This window comes from Tympanuchus pallidicinctus, unplaced genomic scaffold (assembly GCF_026119805.1).
Source record: "Tympanuchus pallidicinctus isolate F22 unplaced genomic scaffold, pur_lepc_1.0 scaffold13, whole genome shotgun sequence".
In the NCBI taxonomy this organism is placed as follows: domain Eukaryota; kingdom Metazoa; phylum Chordata; class Aves; order Galliformes; family Phasianidae; genus Tympanuchus; species Tympanuchus pallidicinctus.
Window position 1 is genome coordinate 2062723 of NW_026294648.1, and position 24096 is coordinate 2086818.

The window sequence follows — 24096 nt, forward strand, 5'->3', positions numbered from 1 at the left end:
TTCTCAGCAGTCCCTTTCCCTGATGGGAAGGAAAAGTAAAACATTATCAGTTGATAAGCAGCTGCTAAATGGCTGCACTACAGAACTGGCAAACGGATGAAGAACTTGTGTGGAAACCACTCTGTCAATCTGAGCAGGCTGAAACAAATGAAACAACTCATGGCATGATGCAGAGCAGCCTTTATATATTAGAAATACTGCTTTCCATTAGAGAACAAAATTGCCTTATGAGAAAAGGAGGAGATCTACAACAGGTTTGTTTGTCTTTAAATCGGGTCCATCTGTCATTAAAAGGAAGCTTGCTCAGATGCTTCTGTCAGGTTCAATATCGGGGAGTCTGAATAGTTCAGTGGGCAAACTGACACAAAAGGTAAAATAACTGTAACTGCCATCAAATAAGGCACGAACCCATGTTAGTTTTACTATTACTGAGTTTATGCCTTTGGTTTTAAATAAATTGGCTACAGTTTTCCTATTGGCAATAAATCAGCATTAGTGTAAGTATCAAATTCTTCGGAGCTTACCTTGAATGGCATCTCTGTTGGCCAGGTTGATCCCTGCCGTAAAATTTGGAGGTTGTCCTTTCTGGAACCTTAAGGATTTAATCAAGTATTTTAGTGCCACTGATGGACTCAATTAATAATCTTAATATTTAACTCCATCAATACAGAAATGAGACTAACCAACACAAAAGAACAGTGCTTTAGTGGGACCTGTAGAGCTGTCTTTCATATAAACCCTGGAAGGTGCAAACTAGCAGCAGGTCCTTCCAATTTGCACTGCAATCTGTCAGGGTGCAGCCTGTGAGTAGTTTGCACCTTTCCCTGGAGTCAGCACTATTCTTGGTCAATATTTAAAGCAGACAGGAAAACACATCTGCAGTCACTTAATGCAGCTTTTTGTAGGTGGTGGATTACCCTGCATTGCTATCTAACTGTGCATATCAAAAGGGGTGTGGAAAGTGGGGAGGAGAAAAAGGACATGCATACATCCCACCTGCAAAGTATTGGAAAGAATACATACATGCATGCACATAGACACATCCCAGACAAACAGCCCTGTTTATAGGAATTGTTTAAAAAAAAAAAAAACAAGAACCAAAAAACTTTCACCTGAATTGTATATATTAATGTGCTTTTCTGAAACAAACCAGTGTGCACAGAAATGGAAGCAAATCCTTACCTACAGAGTCTTTTTTTAGATTAGTGAGACCCAATTACTGCACAAGCGATGGGATTCATGAAGTGAAGCACATGGGTAGCACAGAGTGCAGGGGAACTGAGCTGAGTGCTATCAGCTGTGCACGGGGATGAACACCTGAGTTTTACACACCTTTGGGGGCTGTTCTCCACTCTGACTCCCACTCCAGAATACGTCATCCTGTCCAAGGCCGACCAGTGTGGTCACCATGTCTGACAGCGAGCTGCTGTGGTACACATCTCTACTGGCCTGGAAATTGTCACACTTAAAACAAACAAAAAATTGAATTGCACTTCTCCATTCTGTACAACATGTCCCAGTGCCAACAGTTATAATGGTTCTGTTTGAGAGATCTAACTTTTAGTAAATGCATAACAAGCACTGTGATTGGACACAGCCCTACTCACCTTGCTTGGTGCAAAGTTATTCATTTACAGCTGGTTAGGCACAAACATTTCAAGGTGAAGGGCCCAATATATTAAAAACATCTGTGCAGTACATGCATCTTGTGTTGTTTTACCTGTGGAGGAGCTAACAGGTCATTGGCGATGCACAGAGAACCGTTTAACCAAGTGACACAAAAATTACAGCTATGCAGACTTCAGCCTTTCTACAGTCAGTAGACAAACTGCCAAGTGGAAGTGCTTCCAACTCTCCAGCAGTTACAGGGTGCCCTGGTTCCCCTCCATAACAGATGTACAAGTGTCCAAAAGGAAGAAAACTTGCAACTGCGCTAAGAAAGAAATCAGAAACTGCCCACACTACAGCTCTTGCACAGTAACATCCAGGTGCCCCCACTGAGATCACCTTTGTTTAAAAGCTGCCTTCAGTGCTATCAGGTTGGGTAACAGAATAGCAAACGCCCTAATTTGGGTGAAGGGAGGAGCAAATGTGGCGTTCATTCCAATGGAACAGAAGGTAAGCAGCGTACACTCGATCTAAAATACTCCAGAGTTGTTAGGCTAACTTTCTGTATTAAAATAAATAAATAAGGAAAGTTCCCTTGAATTCAACACATTAATAATCTATCACGTGCGAGTCTTCCAAAGGGGAAGAAAGGAAAAGAGCTAAAAATGTCAACTGAATGCACTGATCATCCCTGAAATGAGAAATCTTCTTGGACACAAGACTGAGGCAGAAAACATGGAAATGGAGTGAGATGGGTCCATCCGGTGGGACTCCAATGCCAGAACCAAAGGAATGTGACAGAAATAGACAGGCAGCAGAGCAGTGCCTGAAGCCATGCCACGCGGTGCTTCCCCTTGGCATGCAAAGAGGGAGCAGGGATCCCCATGGACCTCCCCAGCTCGCCTGACCCAGCTCTGCACACCAGCACGGGAGGCCCCTGGCCTCAGCTGCACTGCACACCAGCAGCCTTGCAGCCCCCAGGACAAAGAAAGAGGCCGGAAATTTTTGTCTACATTCAAGTTTAAATGCACGAGAAGTAGTTCCCCAGTATGAAGCTCACTTTTAAGAGAAGTTATTCATGCTATTAACAAATAGCACAGAGTAACAGAACCATAATGTGAAATACGAACTCCCCGTGACTCTAAAACCATTTAAATACTAAAATTCTAAAATTCTAACACTCTTTGAAGATGTCAAACAACCATTCAAACGTTCCGTCACAACCTTTGAGTCCAGCAAGGACAAATCAGCTGCAGAAAGACACTTCTGAGGAGTTTGCCTGGTTAAATATTCAGGTGCTTCTGCTGCCTTTTGGGGATAACACGTTCTGTGGGCTCTCTTTAAAGAAAATAGCTTTTTCAGCAGTTACAACATCTCATAATCCACGTCCTTGCATTTTGTCAAAATCCTCTTTTTTGTCCGACATGATTGTCACTAATAATAGTTTTTAGTTAACCAGAATTATTTTAACAGCAAAGTGTTCCCCTGAAGTGACTCATCTTAGGGGCAGGAACAGCTTTTATAGCAAGTATATTATTATCAGAATATAGGAAGATTTTTTTCCTGGCCAGTTTTTCAACAAGATACTTAAATTTCTTCCTAAATTCCAGCTTTGGAGTCCTGCAGTGTACCAGAAAACTGTTCCTGCTTATAAGTGGGGATGAGCTTTGCTGAATCACAATTTAAGTGACCGAGAAACTCTAAAACACAAATATTCCCTCTGCAGATGGTACCCACATACCTTCTTTGGCAGGGACAGTCCAGTTCCCCAGCTCCATGTAAAACTGAGACATGCTGCCTGTTTCTGGGATGATTTTCTAGGCTGGATGGGGCTGTGAGCAACCTGGTCTGGAGGGAGGCGTCCCTACCTACAGCAGGGGGCAGGAACTGAATGATCTTAAAGGTCCCTTCCAACCCAAACCATTCTATGATTCTGTAGGACTTAAAAGATCGTACGACTCCAAAGCAAAGTGAAAATGTCTCAGATAACAACATTACCTACCAGGTGCCTTCAAACCACAAAGGCACACCTCACAGAGCTAAGGCAAAAGACCTACTGCTTCCTAACAACCACAAGGCTATGCAGGACCACAGACCAATTAGATCAAGAAGATTTAGGAACAAGACGTTTCAAAAAGAAAGGCTGTGCTCTCTTTTTTGGGGGACATCCAAGTGATGAATTTGAGTTGAATCTTCATGTGGGAGTAGACATGTGCAACTGCTGCTACAGAACAGCATAAGGAAAAAGATTGCATTAAACTTATGAATAGATCTGGGATACTACATCAACCAATGACCTAATGCACAGCTAATTATTCTAATACCATTAGCTTTCTTGTTCTATTTTTGCTGCATTACTCCAGACAGTAGAGAACTAGATAGCAAATCCTACAGGACGAACAAAAGAGACGATTAAAAAAAGGAGTTCCTTTCAGATGTGGGCTAAATCTCTCCTCTACTCAGACACTGGGAGACGCTGGGCAGACAGACAGACACAGCGACTCTATTCACAGCCTGCGAATCCCATGGGCTGCCCAGAATGGCTCATCTCACTGCCAGAAAGCTCCACTGCCCACCGTGCTGCAGCTCACCAGAGGCAGAACTGGTACAAAGCAATGGAAATGGGATATTCTGAGCTGGGAATATCTCACATTTCCCTCACAGAGTACAAGACACTGAGAAATCATGCTTGCTGTCTCTCAGGAACTGCGTTAAGATTTCCAGTGAGATCGCTGCAAGAGAGGCTTGGGGACCTGGGAGGTGCCATACAATCTTATAGGATGGGATCATTTAGAATAAGAAGTCTTTTTGCCTGAGCAGAGCAGTGATGACAGATGATTGCTCCCTCTCAAACATGGCTGAAAGTTCTTCAGTGTAGACATCTGTGATGAATTCAGCTTGCATTTTTAACTCTGCGGTTCACTTTTACTTTAAATCAACAAGGCAGCCACGTACTGAACTCTGCAAGTATATTGCTGCAAGTCTTTTCATCTCCAGGTGACTAACTGGAGCATCACTCATATTGCCTTCTCACTTTATGAAGTTAACACAGGCAGCGTTTCCCAGCACAGCTATTAGCATCAACAGCTGCTGCCAGCCAGCAGAACGAAACACAACCCTTAAGAAGATTTATAAATTGCCCATCAAAGTTCATGTGGTTTCCATGCTAACACAGCAGGAAAGACCACAGACTGGCTTCTCCCTGTCCACATGGTCCCTACCTGCTGGAACACCAACCTGTGTGTGGGTAACAGGGCAGTTCCCAGCAGGGAGTGAAATCACACAGTAATGACTATAAATCGCTGCCTGCTATTACCCCTAAGTAACACTATCATTTAACATAGCATTAAACTTTTATTATGTAGTTTCAATCAAGGAATGTGAAAGAGGATGACAAACTCCACTTTGTTCCTTACCACTCCCTGAACAGCTGGGAGAAGTGCTCCCAAACAGAGAAGCCCCAGCAAGGTGCAAAGGGACAAAGTGACATATCCTGGGCAATGTGGGAGGCATGGTCATAGCCATGCTAGGATGCGGCTCCTCTCACCCATAAAGTGACACCATAACAGGGCAGGACTCCCCTCCGTACAGCTAGTGTGCTTCTGCACAATTCCTGAAGTATATGCCCTATAGCTTCTATTACAGGGCCAAAATATTCACCTGAAGGGAGCTGCCCAAGGCTGAGATATAAGCACCTTACTTTTAGACCTCGCAGCAGCTCTCCAGGGAGTCAACGCTACAGCTGTCAATTTAGACCAGTCACAAAACCTGCGACTCAAGCTGCCAAATGTGCCACGGAAAAAAAAGGATGTGAAAAGATGCACAAATATTTTCTCAAGGTAAAGCTATTGGGTGAAACTGAGCCTTTCCTTTCCTGACAGCTGCCCATGTTGATTTTGCCTTCACCAGCAGGACCTGAGGAGGCTATCAGCCACCTATTACCAGCCTCATGCAGACTCACTCCAGGGCATGTGCAGAAGCAGGGCAGTAGAGCACTGGGCCTGGAAGCCTGCCCTGGGGGAACCCTAGCACTGGGAGCAGGAGGAGGCACAGCATTTTATTTGTTTTCTGCTTGCTGTCATGCTTTGCTTTTGTTTATACATGCTTCTGAAAGAAAAAAAGTAACTGCAGTCTAAGCTACTCATTTCAAATGCTGTCAAAAAAATAGGATGCTGAAAGGAAGTTGAGTTTTTGGGCACAGTGGGTACTCTGAATTTGCAGGCCTGGAGCTGGTAGGAGCTAAAATGCTTCGAGGAGGATTCTAATGCAGGACTTCCCCAGGGTGTTCTCACTGTATGCGTAGAGGGATCTGCTTAGGCACCACTTTAGGTACCGTTTAACTCTGAAATTTTTTAAGTGATGTAACAGATTCAAGTGACAGATGTTGGGTGAGTTCTGTCAAGCTGATAAAAGTATACAGAAGCTGCAGAGCTAAGCACAAAAAACAAGGAGAAAACATTTAGAAGCACCCCGGAACAAGGGAGGAGTGAAAAGCTCAGTCTGGGAGGTGGAACAACATGAAAGTATGTAAAATACTTTGTATCTCAACAAGAAAGTAAGCACATAACTACATGTTCAAACAAGAGAGATCATCTCAGCCCATAGGCCCATCATAGGACAGTGTATTTGTTGGGGTATCGTGGATGTGCACAACACAGGACACAGAGGACATCTGTTTTTGCACTCAGGAGTCCCTTATGCACGTTTTGAAGTATTAACTCTTATTCACAGATGTGGGCTAGAAGATCTAGAAAATGCTGATGCAGAAATTGAAGACTAGAAACAGGACTTCACAGGCCTGCCATGCCCTACCCACAGGCAAAACCATACTCTGCATTGGCAACTAGTCCTTATTCCATCTCCTTATACTTTTAGATTATTTCATAAGACCTCTAACAGTCTTGCTTGTGTACCTAGTCTTCAGGGATACAAATTTTGACTTTAGAGTTGTTTTGTAAACTGCCACATATATTTATGGCACCATATAAATAATACATCATCCAGGGGCTATAACAGCACAGTCATTCAGGCTTTTTATGAAACAGTGAAGAGTAATATCAGAGAGTCAGCAGTCAGGCATCAAGCATATTAAAGCAACTGTTATCTAAACCTATGCTGCAATGCATAAGCAAAACTCCACTTGTAACTTAGCAGCACAAGGTGGCACTGAAAATCGGAGGCAAGCTCTCATGGGCCTCCATCGGTTATGGCAGGAGTGAAGGGAACCAGGCACCTTCCTGCTCAGGCACCTTCCTCCCCGCGTCAGGGCAGTGATACCACACTGGTTCTCACACCATACCTGCACTAAGACGGCTCTCTGCAGCGCAGGGGTGCAGGGGCTGGAGCTGCTGCCAGAGCCCACCCTCGCCTGAGGCATGGCATCGTGCCCCAGCGCCGCAGGCCACTGCAGGGCAGGCTGGATGCCATCACTTCTCTTTCTTCGGTCCTCGGCCTGCAAAGGAGAAAGGAAGAGGCGTGTCGTGCACTCAGCTTCACGGCCTGGATGCTCTCCAGTGGCAGCGCAGAACCGCACAGACTCTACGGACCTCCCTCTGAGGAGAGGTCAGCCCTGGCACGATACAAAGCAGCACTGCCTCTCCATTTGCAACTCCATCTTTCTCATTAAGTTTCCAAGCCACAGCAGGACAAGGGGCAGCTGACATGCCTGAGCTGCAGTCTGCTTTATTCGAGGCCATCCTGCTTGCTGCAGGCTAGGATTTTAGCTGGGAGGAACCATCTCTCTGCATTTATTTACCTTCGACAGCACGCAACCTGTTTTGCTCTGAATTTATTACCCTCTTCTACAGCACTGACTTTACTGCAAGCAGCTTTCTATGTTGAGACACTTCTAATGCTCTGTTGTTTGGTATGTTAACTGCCCTATGGAAAGGACTGAGAGACACTATCGAGGTCCAACAGAAAGAAGGGAAAGGTCCTTCTATGTCCCGAGGGCACTGTGTATTACAAAATCTCCAACCCACAGTTTTGACCCTGCTGCTCTTCCCAGTTTGATTCCCATTCTCTAGCATAAATCTTTAGCTCATCCTCTGATTTAGCAGCCTAGGAACTCTAACTTTAGCAGCTCTACTCTGCAAACAAGAGATTAATGCCATCTTGTACCCAGTTGTCTTTGTCTGGATAGATGTTCTTAACGGTGCCTCTCAATATATCTGGGTGTTTGTGCCTACAGCAAGGGAGTAAGCATATTCTGAATCCAGTTTAGGACCTGCTGAGAAGGTGGAAATGATTCCCCTTAGTCTCACAGATCTTAACTGGGGGCAGAAAGCAGCTTTAAAACATATTAGACAAGCAACCACAGCCAAATACTGAGGAATTCTAGTGGTGAACTGAGAAGTTACGTTACTCTTGAGGCCAGATCTTCATTACTTGCAACTCCTAACAATGAAAGGCAAATTTTACCAAGCATATTATGATCCAGATGCAAGCTCAAGAAGACGCTCCAGGCTTCCAGCACAGGCACTGAGCACTAAACTTCATGATCCAGCACCAAACCCGAGCTCAGAGTCCTTTCCCCAGCTCACCAGCTGCGGTGCCACTGGGATCAGATACAGCACAGGGACAGAGCTCACATCTGCACACAGAAGGGAAATCTGCCCTGACCTGCCTGCCACAGGATGAGCGAGATGACAGGAGATGAGAAACTCCCAAGGAAAAGTTCCATGGCTCCATATGTTAAACTTGAGGTTTTGGAAGGCTGTAGGATATTTTTTGATGGTTTTTAATGCTTCAGCTCAACAGTAATTCTGGAGGTCGTTAGTTGCCTGTATCAATAGCTGGTCCTGGAAATGCCACTGAGAACCAAAAACCATGGGAAAAAAAGAACTCACTCCACGTTTATGTTGCATCTAACCCTGTGCAGACCTCTCCCAGTGCAGGAACAGGCATATTTTTGTCTAGTAAACTGCTAAAGACCAATATTTACAGAACTGAATTATCACTGTTAAAAACAGTCAAAGCTTTAAAGCATTTCTGACTCCTAAACAGTTACGTCCGCTGACATCACTGCAAAGCATCAAATTTCAACAACAACAAAAGTAACCTTATTGCATTAATTAGGATTCAATAGAAGGATCTGCATCTTCCAAGAAGTTTTGAGATTAATCAGTATTGTGAAAGAATTTGCCCTCAAAACCAGAGTACACGATGGTACCCAACCACTGTCATCAATACCAGCATCACGCTATGAACCTCAAGGGCAGATCTGTGGATGTGATTTCCCTTTTGTTTTCCTACTGTTTTCCTTCCACGTGTGCTTAACTCACCTGCAATTAGTAATATTTTATTTCACCATTACAATAAAAGTTAACAGTGACTGCCTACACTAAATTCCACAGTACATTTCATTCTGCTACAAAGGGGTCATTTAGAAAATGCATGACAAAACTACAGAGTGTGCTGACATTTTACAGCTCTTTTGACTTCTAGCTATAGCAAAATGGAAAAGAAAGTTAAATGAATTAAACAGTTGCATTTTCTTCCCCCCCCGCCAAAACCTAGCAAAGGCAAAGTATTTCAATGACTTAGATGTCATGCATTTAGTGAAAACTGCTCACTGCTCTGTCCACACCCAACTTTCTCTCCAGCCAGAACAACATCCCACCCTCTGTCACTACATAAGCAGTGATTTCCAAAAGAGCTCATTCAAATTTCAATGATATGTTTAATCAGTCAATGCAATAAAGCCTTAGGATCTTGGGCATTTTTTTGACAGTTAAGTTTTACTTCAAACAGAATTAGACATTCTATTGTTTTCACAAACTGCTGCTCTAACAAGGGACTTAATATCCTTTGTTTCGTTGATTTCACACTGCAGATTAGCTGTTTGCATACTCCATCCAGTTACTGAAATTCATCATGTCATAATCCTACCAAAAAGTGTTTCAATTAACTGCTTATCATCACAGAAGATTTCACCTCAGGGAGCCAGCTGCATGCAGACAGAGGTGACATCAAAGAGGGCACCTGCTTAAAAGCTGCAGCAAAAAGTTAATAAGCAGCACTCTGCATTCCTTCTACAAACTTATGCATGTGCTTGGTTTGGGCATTTATGAAAGATGCTTTGCTGCCACCCCCAAGGAAAGATGTGTAAGCTGCTGAGGATTTTGACACTGACCAAGCCAAGTTCTTTGCTCTGGTAATGTGAAATCTTACCAGCTACAGAGACAGGTTCACAGACCTGTGAAAAATAAATACCAGGAATGGTGAGATATGTGAAACGGACTTGAAGCTTTTAAGTAGAACAAGTTGCAATACAGAATATTTCGGAGTTAAAAAAAAAAAGGAATGAAACGGACAAGAATTCTTACTGAGGACTCTATGTGTACCCCTTATCCACCAAATCTAATCTACCTAAAATCTGAGGAGAAAAAGAAGATGAAAAGGCATCACAATCTGACATCAGGGACACAGAGACCCATGCCTGGGAGGCACAACACTATTCTGTGTCTGCCTCAGTTTTGTGAACCCAAAAGTCAGGCAAAGACATCTCTTCAAACCTCAGATGACACTACCTTCATTCTTAATCTGGGATTCCCAAATCTTAATTTGGGAAACAAGAGAATGACAGCTAGCTGACCAGAGGGATCATGATTCCTGGTTCACCACAGCTAAAGACTTCTTTCAATTCGAGTAGAACTGACAGAGACTTAACCATTCCTTTTCCTTATTCTCTACATTAATGGAGACAAAAGGACTTACTGCAGCCTAAATGTGTAGGAAGACATAAGTCAAGCTGTAAGTTTAAAGATCAGACTGTACTCTAGCATCTCCATAGCATAATAAACTGCACCAAAACACTACACTGGCTGAGCTGGTACCTCTTTGGTTGTGTTGCTTGATGGAAGATGTGCTGCTGAATTTGAACTCTTGGAAGGCTCCTTCTTCTTTTGCTTGTGGTCATGCTGGAGAGACAGCAGCTGTGTCTGATCTTTGGGGAGAGTTCGATGCCCCCTCCTGTTGTGCTGCACCTCTTCCACCTTTTTCTGAAAGCAGAGTGATGAACATCAGAGAGAATGATGCCTTGGAGGACAACTGAGGTGACTGCTGAAAATCCTGGCTTTTCAAAAGAGCAAAGTGAGCACAGCTGCAAGACTGACAGAAAAGCCACAACTCTGGGGAAAAGAAAGCAAAAAACAACTCCAAACCCTCAATGTTTGGCTTTTGAAACAGCACAACAGAAAACTGCATTTTTTCTTTTTACTTTTCCTAAAAACAGGGCTTTAATTAAACACTCCTTGAGTGCCTCTTGTTGGTTATGAGTCGGCTCATCTGCTGCAACTTTAGCATAACATTGCAGTCAAGGTTCCAGTCTTGACAATGAGACCTCAGCATTAAAGTAACCTCAATTTCATTTTTACTTTGTGAGTAAGAGACTATCCTTTGTACAATCCAAAGTGAAATTGTAGACTCTGGAGATTTAAGCTGAAGTTGAGCTTGTGCTGGAAGCTTTCAGGGTAAAGGTACCTTAAATCAGATTAAAGTGACTGAAGATAACTTCAGCAAGGAGAAACAGCAGTGACAGAACTGCCACCCTCAAGGAGAGGAAGTGTCATTGCTGTAGCTCAAGGGGGTAACTCAATAAGTAATTTGCATGTTGCATCCAGAAAAGGTTGTATTCGAGAACAAGAGGCAGTAAACGCATTAAAAAGTCATTCTCTGATCCGTGACTCAGAGGATGGCAGCAACCCCAAGGGGACTGAGAAAGACATCCACAGGAACAGGGAGCTGCAAATTGCTGCCAGCAAACCCTTTCTTACCTGCTTCTTTTCTGGTTTCCTCTGCCCATCTGCTATGAACCGTTCATCATCTTCCACGGCCCTTTTGTCTTCCTTACACCTCTCCTCTCTCCTCTGAGCATCCTTAGCCTCAGCCCACCTCTGCTCGCACTCCTGCTGCCTTCGGAGCTCTTGCTCTCGCCTCTGATGCTGGAAGAGAGCCAGGGAATAACACTGCTTATTTTGTTTCCCTTTTGTACCCACCAATTATTTGTGCCAGTAGTCATTAATCACAAGGCTCATTTCCTGAGGTGCAGGCAGTAATATGGGATGCCCGATCACAGCACAGCAGGAGCAGCCAGCCACAGATTGCCACCACAGTAACTATCAAATTCAAAATGAAACCTTTGCCCTTTTGGCAGCTGAGGGCTGATGTGCCATTCATTCAGACAAATACGTGAACTTCTTTTTTGTGGTTGACAGCTAATCTTTCTGTCATTTTGAGAAGGAAGGGTTTTCTGAGAGTTTTCCCCCAGTTTTGCTGGAACAGCATCATGCTTCACAAATGCCATTGCTTGCAAATGCCTGAATTTCATCAGATGCTCCTAAGAAGAGACCCATTGATGATTTAGCAATGCCTGCCACACCATAATGTGTAGGACAGCTGAAAAGGCATCTTGTCTTGTAACATCTTAAAAAGCAGCAGAGCCAGAAACTCTGGATCAGGAAGAGAGACTCAGTATGAATAACGCACAACAGAAAGAAAGCAGGACCTCTCTCTCCACCTGCCTGGGCTTCTACAGCCAAGCTCAAGAGAAACGTCCTGCATCTTCAGCTCCCAAAGCTCAGGGCAGGTTGTCAGCAGGAAAAGAACAAAGCCCTTTTTATATCACTTCATATCATTATGTTCAAAAGCGATACATTCTCCCAGTGTTAAAGACTGCATGACAGGTTGTGCTGACAACTTAGCACAGCCTTCTTGCCTTTCATAGCCTACTCTCTACAGGCATATTTTTCATTTGTGAGGGGATGTGGAATAACAATGCAAGCCGGTTCCTACATCCTCCAGCCTCCTCCTCTGCTCTTTCTGCTGCTCGATGCGTTTCTGCCGCTCTGTCAGCAGCTGCTTCTTGTATTTCTCCTGGTCCTTCAGCTGCTGCTGCTGGCGTTGAGGGTCAGAACGGTTTTTGTTCTCCTGCTGCAGCCTCAGAAACTCACGACGGAGAGTTGACTCCCCAGGGAGATTTACTATGGAGCTGAAACGAAGTACAAGTTTCAATATGACTAAACATAGCATTAAAGCAGGGAGAATACAAGGAACTGCTTGTTGTCCCGTGTCAGCAAACGAAAATGACTTGATATATCTCTGCCATGTTGACTATGCATCTGAATGCAGCAGCTTGTTATGCTCAGCATTTATATTCGATAGCTGCGAAACAGTTCAAGTATCAGAGTGGATACAGCAGATGAGGGATTTAGAGTAAGGTAAAAAAGCAAATCTGCGCGAGGAGAGCTGCCTTCAGTGAGAACAGATTGGCCAGACAAATTTTATATTCTAATCATAAAATTAACCTTGGTTCTCCTTCATCTTCATTCAGCTCATCGTCTTCCTCCTCACTTCCACTGTAATCATAGTCTGTTTCCTCTATCAAAAAAAGAGAGAGAGACCAATAAATGCCAGTGAGGGATATTGTTATTTAAGATGTTATCTTGAACTTGGCTTCTGAGCACTAAAACTGAACTACATGGAGCTCATCAGGAATTTAAAAGCCCTAGGTTGCACTAAGAGGCTGAGTGGATGCAGCAGAAGATATTCAAGTATGCAACACAAAGCCTACTTCAGACCATGGGTCAAAGGGCCCCTTTACGTGTTTCCACTTTTTCCCCTCACTAAATGCATAGATTTTGCAAAACTAACTTGCTTTTACAATCTGCAATATAATAAGCTAAGCCTACTGCAATAGCCAACCCTCCCAACAACATAAGCAGCAGGGTCATTTCATGTATAAATTTAGATATGGTATGAAAGACTTGTGCTGACCTTTTCTGCTATTGCATGCCTGCTGCGTAACTAAACTGAGGCCTTTAGTGAATCTGTGTTTCTTTTTGTACTAAAATGAACAATTTTAATGGGGATAATCAAGCAATGCTAGTTTTGACACTGCAGTTCAGGAGAAGATGACCCACATTTTTCAAGTTCTCTTCAAGAGCACCATGGAGGTAACCCATAAGGGAAGACTTCAAATTAGCATGCCACAAAGCTAAAATACAGAGCAGGACCAAAGTGGGACTCAGTTAACTTTTTTTGGCATCAGTATTTTGAAGTGTATTGTCTGGCAGTTTCACATCGTTCCTTCAGGGGAATTTTAATTAAAACCAGCCCTTTCCAGGTCCAACTGTAACTAGTTATCAACACGTGATTGTTATCACCACATCTTTACTCCTTCAAGTGCATTCGTGAAAACCTTTTAACAGGATGTTTTTCCATTTGAAAGTGCCCACAGCTGGAAGAGATGACAGAATTTTCTACAATGGAGTGACAGTAGGTGTGGACAGAGGAAGGGCAACTGATACAGCCTATCTGGACACGTGCAAGGCTTTTGATATGGTCCTGCACCACATCCTTATCTCAACATTGGAGAGATATGGATTTGAAGGCTGGATAAAGAATGGGTTGGATGGCTGCTGCCAGAGAGCTGTGGTCAATGGCTCTATGTCCAAGTGGAGGCTGGTGACAAGTGGTGTGAAGGACATGGGGGTCCTGCTAGACAAAGAGCTGGGCATGAGCCAGCAGTGTGCGCTCACAGCCCACGAGGCCAACAGTGTCCTGGGCAGCATCAGCAGAGGGCTGGCAGTGGGCAGGGAGGGGATTGTCCCCCTCTGCCCTGCTCTCATGAGGTCTCATCTGCAGAACAGCATCCAGGCCTGGCCCCAGCACAAGGAAGATGTTGGGGCTGTTGGAGCGAGTCCAGAGGAGGCCGTGAAGATGCTCACAGGGCTGGAGCACCTCTCCTGTGTGAAGGAAGGCTGGGGGGGCTGGGCTCATTCTGCCTGGAGAATAGAGGGCTCCAGGGAGACTGCACTGCGACCTTCCAGTACATGAAGGGAGCTTACAAAGGGAACCAGCTTTTTACCTGGTTTGATTGTGACAGGACAAGGGAAAATGGCTCTAAACTAAAAGAGGAGAAATTCAAGTTTGATATTAGGAAGAAAAGCTTTACTCAGGGTGGTGAGGTGCTAGAACAGGTTGCCCATAGAAGCTGTGGATGCCCCATTCCTGCAGGTATTCAAGGACATGCTGGATGGGGCCCTGGGTAGCTTGAACTATTGGGTGCCAACCAGGGCACAGTTGGGGGATGGAACTGAATGATCTTTAAGGTCTCTTCCAATCCAAGCCCTTCTACAGTGCTACGATTCCATGATTACTGGAGTCAGTAAATTTACACTGCAACACCAATTTCATTTTAGGCAAAATATTCCTACTGTCAAATCAATACTTAAGAGTTTAAAAATTAATTTATCATCTTTACAGCACTTTGTGAGTTTTCCCTCATAGTCACTGATCTCCACAGTGCCCCTCCCATTGGAAAACACACAAGAGAATGAGAGGTGAGAGAGTAGGGAAAATAACAGGTCAGCAGGCTACTTCACTCTCTGCTGCACATCAAACTGTGCACTGACATATGGACCATTCTCACTCCAACACTGCTTCTTCCAAGTTTTGCTCTGAAGGATAAGGAACCAGCTCAATCTCTCTCTTTTACTTCATGCATCTGGTATAAAAGCCAACCAATTATATCCGTGTGCGTGTCACTGGATCTTGGAAGCCTTTTCAAGGACTTGTACACTCCACTACAAAATGCTTCTGCCTCCAAAGAACTCACAGGCTATAATTATTTTACTTGCTGCATCACCATATAAAGGTATCAGGAACCAAGAGATGAACTGAGACTAGGAAAGGCTCACAGAGTACAGTTTAGATACTCTATTTAGAAAATAGAGGCCTAAGCATTACTTGGACTCTGATCACATTAGCATTTGGGTTGTGTTCAGTGAAGCAGCATCAGTCAACTCCTGAAGACTTTGGCATTACACACCACTGTGGCTCAAGGCTGTTGCAGAGATTTGCACAACGACCCCACTGCTACCAGCAACAACACTTTCTCAGTTTTTTGTGGTACCATATTTCAGGTGGATCCACTTTTTACTCCACCATCAAAAATCAGAAAAGGAGCTGCTATTTGCAGTATCTTTTATTTTCCTCTCCCTTTTTGTTTCTTTTTGCCACGTTACCCTTTTCTCCTTTCTTCTTCCTGGTCCTATCCAGGTGGTCTTTCAGCATGATGCGCACTTGCCGTTCATTCTGCATGTCTCGGATAAAGGAGTGCTTAAGCAAGGTTTCAGTGGACGGACGATGCACATAATTTTTTACAAGGCAGCTTTCAACAAAATTAAGGAATTTCTTTGACCTTAAAAAGACAGAAAAACAGGGTAAAATAATAAACCTTTCCAATTGGTTTGCCAAGCATTACCCCAGAGTGCCATAAAGCACTACATTTGCAAGGCTTCATCTTGCACTGGGACTAAAACTGCAGTCACTCATGTCAGCCTTCAGTGACTGCAATGGATGCTGCAGATCATCCAGAGATCAGAAGGACAGGGTTGGTTCCCAAAGGTAAACTACTTCTGCACCCATGGCTCACCCCAGCACTACAGACAGTGGAGGAAACAGAACACAGATCACTGCAGGATTTAACAACATTGTGATTTCTTGGACAAGAGTGCTAAAAATCATCAGAAATGACACTTTGCACGGCTTTTTACCATTTTCTGGATTTCAGCTTTGGGGGCGGGTTCCGCGGGATGAGGAAGAGTGCTCTCATTGGGTGCATGTCACACAGGGCTGCAAAGGAGACCACAGAGTTCAGTACACATCCCACGTCCAACCTCTGCCACCCAGGCAGACCCAACCACTTCTCCCACTGCCTACAGCACAGCACCTGCTGCAGGACCTCACTGTTAGTCAGTGCAGTTCATGCTACAGCCAAAAAATGAAGTCTCAGAGTACAAAGAAAGCTTTCACAATGATGCACTGCTATTTTACTGGTTGCACGAGATTTAGTTGAAAGAAAGGCTGCGTGGTAACAACTTTATTCTGATTTTTATACGTAAGGCTTCAAAAGGACATTATAAAAACTCACAACTCTAGTGTATCAAGAGGTAATTTTTCATAAACAGAAGTTAAATTTAGTATTGAAATATATATAATTTAATACGCTTTGTTTATGGTTCAAACAAACAATAAGATACATTTTCATCAGACTCTTAGCTGTATCATTCATGGCATAAAAGAAAATGTAGGATGAAGAAATGTGATGCAAATTGGAGAGCTCATGAACCATGTCAGTGGAGCAGAGCATAATGGCTGAGCACATATTTCATCTATTTTGTGTTTCGGGAGCAGGAGCACCATGATTAGGCAATTTGCAATAGATCCTACCAATGCATTCAGATGCTGGTTTCTTTCCAGCCCACTGTACTTCTGCTCAGTGCTACTGTCATAGAAATGTAAAACTACAAATAACTCTGCAAAAAAGAAAATACCTTAATATCTCATATACCAGAGACATTTTGTGTGGAATTACAAACAAGTCCCTGTCTGTCACAAAGAAATATTGAGGGTCAGAGGTCTTTCTTCACAAAACAGAGCTACTGAATGGCAACTGAGAGGCTCTATATGGAGGCTGATCTCCCATGACATGCAGGTGTTCCGAAGTGATTCTCTTAATAGAAACAGATTTGCAGCGTTGCAGAAATAGCAAAAGCAAGACTATGGCCTGGGTATGCCTTTACTGCCTCCTATTTCTTTCTTTGCCTGTAGCTGCCTGCCATCACTTCTCACATCTGAGTTGACTTTTTTGTCTTTTTCCTCTGTATTTTCAACAGCTTGTGATATAGTGGGGGTGGCAGTTCAAAGAAGTCTGGTTTCTGGATAGGGGTCCTATCACCTCACGTAAAACAAGAAGAAAAACACAACACAATGCAATAGAATATAATCTATTACATTCTCCTGCCAAAAACAGTGATCACATCAATTACAAGTGGAGTGAGGAATTAGCATGTGAAGCCACAAAGTCTCTCTCAAAGGAAACTGCACAGAGCCCCGTCTCAGGACGAAGCTAGGCTGCAGCACAGTTTCTGAAAGTGCTTCTCAACTCCAGCTGGATTCGGACCATTGCTAAAAACCAAGCTGGACAGGAAAACAGCCAAAAGTGTTTCTTAAACACAGCCTACGTGCTCTTGAGCTCAGGCCAGGGTATAATTTATTTCATCTCCTGTGCTCCCGGCAGTGACCACGTACACCCTCACAACACAGCTGTTCCTTGGGTGCAGGGATGAAACAACCAGGGTTCTGCAGAAACAAAAGATGCACAAAAGAGGTCTGTGTGACCACCCTGCAGCCATAGATTGCTGCCCACTGCCTGTGAGACACTAATCAGAGTAGTGAGGGGACAGCAGGGGTCTCCCAGCACACTCCTGCTGCTTGGCGTCGTGGATGGAAGCAATTACAAGACACAAAATTTACCTAAAGCTAGTAAGAAATCAGGATTGAAATCGAGGAGGGGAAACAGGGACTTAGATGTGGGAAGGGCACAGCAAGAGAGCTGAAATGAGAAAAATTCAGAGATCATTTCTAAGGATCCAGACAGAACCAGAGCTTTGTACATCTGTGCATTAGTCAAGCGTGAGTTATTTTAATACAGAACATGTTCAGAAAGCATAGAGCCCCCTCCCTGAACCAAACCACTTACGAGGAGCTCCTTCAGCCATTTCAATAGCAGTGATTCCCAAAGACCAGAGGTCACTCTGCAGGAAAAAAAACACTGAACGTTGCAACTTGAAACACTCATGCATTTTTTCAGTTTTCCTTTGTTTCCCTAGAACTCGCTTGGATCAAGTCATTTTCGTGTGAGAGCGACATACATTCTGCTCCCTCCCTTCCCCTCCTGAGCTTTTAGGAAAGAAACGTGCTAGTAGCCAGAAGCTTCCCATTCCCCACGCAGTTGTGAGTAGCTGAATCATCATTTAAGCAGCCAGCTCTAAAATGCAAACCTTTTGCATTCGTAAAACCCAAAAGAATTGGAGTACAGCAGACACCATTTAACTACACAGCTTACATCTTTAACCTATTGCTGCGAGGCAGTGAGACACAGCACTGGATGATCTTGAAGGTCTTCTCCAACCTTGGTGATTCTATAAACAGTGCCTCGTGCTCTGTTCCAGGCCAAAAAAATCTTTGTCTTAATGCTTGTATCACAGTAGTCATTGCTGAGTTTCTACACTGACAAAGCTTAAATTATAATCTGACTTTCTGTCCACAAAGTCTCTAGTCACATATTTTTGGGCACATGAAAGGAAATTCAGGCTGGAGATTTCATTATCAGCTTATCTGAATGCTAAATGATTTTGATCATGAAAGATTAATTGTGATCATGACCAGTGACTGTAAAAAAATACGTCACAGGCTTCTGCTTGATTAATCAAGTACAGTATTTACTACTTTCTGGTGCCCAAAAGCAGTTAGATGAGAGGCATGTGACCAAACTAACCTGCAGGGTTTATTTAAAAGCAGATTTTATAAGGGTGCAAGAGAAGACAAATTTTCAAAGATTAGCAGCTCATATCCAGCCTGGCACTGTGTCTAAACCTGACTTTACCAACAGAACCTTCTCAACTCAGCTGCTCTGAACTGCTTCATGCAAGCTGGAGGCTGTTTGTGTTACAGTTTGTAGAGACATCTGAGAATATAACTAATGGGACCCTGACTTGCTATGAAATAGATGACAGAAAGTTAGAAAAGTCTTCTAGAGGTAGCATTGCAGGCTCTGGGGATAATGGGAAAAAGAACCAGGCTGCAAAGTACTGTGGTTTCTTGTTTCAAAGTGTGAGACGCAGACAGCTGAAGTGGAAAATGGCAGCAGCGTTTGAAAGACTGATGTGTATAGGTACACATGCATATATTTTTTCACTGATATAATTTTAAACACTTTTTCATAGAACAAGAAGTTACAGGCACTACAGAATGGCTTCCTGCTACTTTCTCCATCGTATCAGCCATAAATCTCTGTAGAAAAATCAGTCCTGTGCCACCTTCTGAGTCACAGCAGTTTGTGTGGCTGTTTGTTAGTGAAGGCAAGGAAAGTAGATATGCACGTCCCTAACACTTATATCTTCCAAAAAGAAAATCAAGTGGATTCAGAAAATGAAGACAACCTCATTTTCTGAGGTTTCAGAATGAAATTTACATGGTATGAAAAATAACATCCAAGAACATTCTTTGGTCATGACTGCCACTCACAACATGACTTCACAGTGCAGTGAAGAAGGTCTCAGCAAGTGAGAATCATAGCTCCTGAAACAGGACAAAACAGAGGTAATAGCAGGCTCTTCTAATAAAATTTCTCTAGCCACAGTCAGAGCAGCCAAGTGGCAACCAGGAGAACACCAGGACCAAGGGAGTGACCAGGGGAAAGGCTGCTCAGGAAGCCATCCCTGGAGAACACCTGGAAGTCTAAGTGTAGGCAAACAAACAACAACACTGCTGGAAATAATTCAGAGGACAAAGAATCACAAGTCTCTTCAGAACAGCATCAGTCTATTAACAAAGGAGAACCAGAAAAAGCATATGAACAGCTGTTGTCGGTATCCAAAACGCAGAGCATGCTGGTCATCTCAAAAGATAAATTCTTCTTTCAATGAGTAAGTTATCATTAGATGCTTGCTTAGGAGCAAAAATGATGTCAGGGACCACTGAACTAGTGCATATAACAAGAGCAGATAAGGCCTCTGTATTCACTCAGTCATTTCTGTTGAGAAATTGGTGGTGAGTAATCAGCCACATTAGGATGGGCACTGCTATGGGTCTGGAGAGCTAACAATTCCCACCTCCTTAGCACTGGTGAAGTCACCTGTGACCAAATCTGGACCGCATGTGTGCAGCAGAGGCCACAAAGATTATAAGGGGCTTAGAGCTGGGAGGCTTCAGATTGAGAATGCCTGGACCATTCAGGGGATCTTAGCACAAATTCCTCATGGGAAAAGAATAAAGAAGATCAAACCAGTCGCTTCTCTTTTCAGTGTGGCCATGTAAGGGAGAAGAGGCACCTAGGTACAAACCGAAATTCAGGAAATTCTGTTCAAACCTAAATCTTATTTACTGTGACATTTGCAAACACAGGCACAGGTTGCCTGGAGATGCTGTGATCTCTAATGTTGAATATATTCAAAACCTGAGTGGACATAAGCCACAAGTGGGCAGCCTGCTCTGGCTGACTCTGCTTCAGTAAAAGTTTCAGCGGACAACCTCCAGAGTTGCCCTCACCTCTCAGCCATCCCATGAACAGCCAGAAATCATTCTGGGACAGAAAACCACTTGCAGTTGCATGTTTATAAATGAGCAATGAGTTATGGTAATTATTACCAATTAAATCAGGATTTACAACCAAGTTCAGAGTAAAATAGCTCTTTTACAGAAGAGAGTAATACCTGGCCACATTAGCATTACATTGTTTGTCAAGCATTCCTCACAAATTTACCTCTTCCTTTCTTTTTCCATCCTGACCTGTAACCTCCACATATATCTATCAGTATTTTGTTGCACAGATTAATGAACATGTATTACAGATACGAACAATTCAGAAAGAAACCCCACTCATAGTGAAACTCCACGCTCAAAAAGAGCCACCACCCACATACTACAAGTATTCTACTTGTACAGTTATAACATTATTGTGGTTTAAAAGAAAGGAAGATTGAACTTTTCAAGAGAGTTCTTCTCTCAATTTGAGAAGGATTTCAGCAACTCATGTGTTTTGCGATCTGATATTAAGTTGTAACACTCACTCTGTAATCATAGGTAGAATCTGGGTTCTCCTCACAGGCAATGACTTCAGGTGCCATCCAATATGGTGTTCCAATAAAAGTGTTTCTTCTCCCAATGGTTCTATCCAGTTGGGCGCTTACACCAAAATCCACTGAAAAGCCAAGCAAGGGTAAAGGAATTACTAAAGGGTTGCATTCATATGGCAGAGCACTTGCTTAACTACATACATACTTTTTGGATACCAAACTTTTGGGCTAGAATGTGTATCTGATACAAGTTCTGATACAAGTTCTCATAGTACATCTTGTCCAGTAACTGAAATTAAGTGGAAAAACTGAAGTTTAAGCCTGAGTAGGACCTGAGATCTTTAACTAGTACTGGAAAGGAAAAAATAGTACCTATGTCTGAAGCACGCTTAAACTTGATAAGATGTATCTTATATATTTGTTTATATATCACTTTGAGTTATTTCAAAGAACTCCTTCCCTGCATTCAAAGACTAGCTTACAACAGGCTAGAGAATACACTGGTTTATTCTGATCTTAGCCTCATTATAATGAGAGAATTGTGCCCTGCTCTTTGTGCTGAAAGGATATTACTTTCCTTGGGACTGTACAGCAACACAGTGTTGCTCAGATGCAAAGAAGGGTCCATAAAACCAACTGTTACGTGATTGTATTTTTCTTTCAATAAACCTCTAAACCACTAATTGGATCTACTAGGCACAGCATCTAGTGCTATTCACAGAGAAGACTGGGAAACAAAAAATAACAACAATCAAAATAGACTAGCAAGGAAAAGAACTGGAAGGACGCAGTCCTCTCGTATCATCAAGGAGAAGATTTTCACAGCTGTGTTTCCTCAGTACAGAACATCTGCACACCATTACTACATACTACCATTACTGGTTGTCCCTGTTCAGCAAAATGTCTTCAACAGAAATCTGGACCTGACTTTTGGGTTCATCATACCTTCTGTGCTTCTGATGGGAAATGTGAAAAGTGCTTTTACATAACATGCTGAGATGGAATGGAACTGGACTGAGGATCTCTTGGTTTTCTAGCTGCGCTGCTTTAAGAGGCACTCAATTTAAAACCCTCTGGCAATACTTCTTTTTTGGATTAAAAAAAAAGTCCCTATTTTGGCTTGCTCCAGTCAAGCACCTTATCCCATACTGATAGGCTACGTATATCCTTCTTCTCCATCTCTGTAGTGATTTCTTTCAAATGAAGACAGGACAGGATAAACAAAGAATCATCCCAAATAAGAAAAGGGTTCTCAAGACTGCTCCTTTAAATCACCGCCATGCATCCTCTGTGAAATCTTCCAAAAACACCAAAGACAAGAGAGATATATACTTGAGTTTAATCTTAGGAAGCTGGAAGTCGTTAACAGCTGACACATCATAGCTAGAAAAGGAAATGAGTAAACAGGCTGACATTGTTGAGAGATGAGTATTAGTATGATCTATTTGTGTGAGAGGGCTACCACTGAAGAGTAATTTCACCTATCCTCAGATTTACGAAAATCTCTAAGCCTGTTTCCCTTAGAGAAATGGATCAGTTTAACTTACTCTTGGTGTGTGGGTTTTTGTTGTTGGCTTTTTTTTTGGATGCCTTTGTATACTGGGAGGCTGCTGTGAAGACCTGGTGGCGATTTGGCTGACTACAAGGTTATCTGTGTGACTGTCTAGAAGTAGCTGCATTTCCCACAGGCTGTGAGTGACACTGCTGTGGAATATATCACGTTTTCACCTTCTTCTAGCTGACAGACATTTTGTAAACCCGAGCATTAACAGTATTTGATACATCTTGGGTTCCTGAAAGTTCTTTCCAAGGTAAGACAGAAATTTTAAACAAACAGGTTTGTAGCACACATTTACAGAAACATACCCAGTTTTACTTCTGCATTTTCTGTGAGAAGAACATTCTGTCCTTTAATATCTCGATGGATGACATGATGAGCGTGAAGGTGTGCCAAGCCCTAAAAATAAAGCAAAACAAAAGCAAGACTTCCCTTATTCTCATTATCATGAACTTGGCATTGTTGCCTTTTTACACTTTTATCCTTCTCAGACTTCATGGAGAAAGTCCTTCACGTGTGATCAGCAACATCAAGTCCCCAGGTTTGGCAAGGAGAGAAGATGACAACCAGAAGGCACGACTGTAGTGTAGGATCTCTAAAGTAAAGTGTGAATAAAATGAGGTACCAATATTTTTTACTTCTCTCTCAGAATCAACACCACATATTAAAAGAAAAAAAAAATTAAAAAAAAATAATTGGTGAAGAACATTGCAGAATGCTCTCAATGAGGTCAGAGACAGGATGTATCTGGCTGCACTGGGCCAAATTTTACTTTCAACAGAACAGCAAAACTCTGAATTCAATGAAAAATTGATCACAGAGGGCTCAAAACACCATATCAGATTATTGTTGAATGCAACAAATATTGAATAGTTGTCATTCAGCTAATATTTGCAATATTCTGTCTCGTTCTTTCCCAAACTGTTCATGGATAAGCTAGCAGAGACATAACACTGAAATAATACACTATAATAAGACAAGGGATACTCTGCTGAAATACTTAGATTCTGTAATACAGTATTAGTGACTTCAAATGCAGCTTCCACCCAACTCCTAAGTTTTCCAGAAGGAAACATTTTCAACCCAGATGCAACGAGTTATTCTCTGTTTTAACATGAAGATGATTCAATGCAATTGCTTGTTTCAGGCAAGCTTGATGTTATTACTTTCTGCTGCAAGAGCATAAATCAAAGGTTTTAATATCAACTGCTTTAATAGAGATATTACAGCCACACAACCACAAGAACTTAACCAGACCATCATGATTTTCTTTTTCTTTTTTTGCAT

General features: G+C 42.8%; 1 protein-coding gene across 2 annotated transcripts in view; it reads right to left on the minus strand.

Moving 5' to 3' along the window:
• The window catches only part of NRK (Nik related kinase), a 96406-nt gene that overhangs the window by 34052 nt on the left and 38258 nt on the right, over window positions 1-24096 (minus strand). Inside the window, exons 6-17 of one of the 2 annotated variants that reach the window (XM_052673114.1) lie at window positions 23118-23208; window positions 21246-21376; window positions 18155-18209; window positions 16167-16245; window positions 15636-15811; window positions 12915-12987; window positions 12403-12598; window positions 11385-11552; window positions 10446-10610; window positions 6908-7060; window positions 1333-1464; window positions 525-592 (exon numbers count right to left, since the gene is read on the minus strand). In XM_052673114.1, the coding sequence (XP_052529074.1) occupies window positions 525-592; window positions 1333-1464; window positions 6908-7060; window positions 10446-10610; window positions 11385-11552; window positions 12403-12598; window positions 12915-12987; window positions 15636-15811; window positions 16167-16245; window positions 18155-18209; window positions 21246-21376; window positions 23118-23208 (1487 nt within the window). The remainder of the gene's footprint in view (window positions 1-524; window positions 593-1332; window positions 1465-6907; window positions 7061-10445; window positions 10611-11384; window positions 11553-12402; window positions 12599-12914; window positions 12988-15635; window positions 15812-16166; window positions 16246-18154; window positions 18210-21245; window positions 21377-23117; window positions 23209-24096) is intronic. The other variant, XM_052673116.1, reaches the window with a different exon arrangement.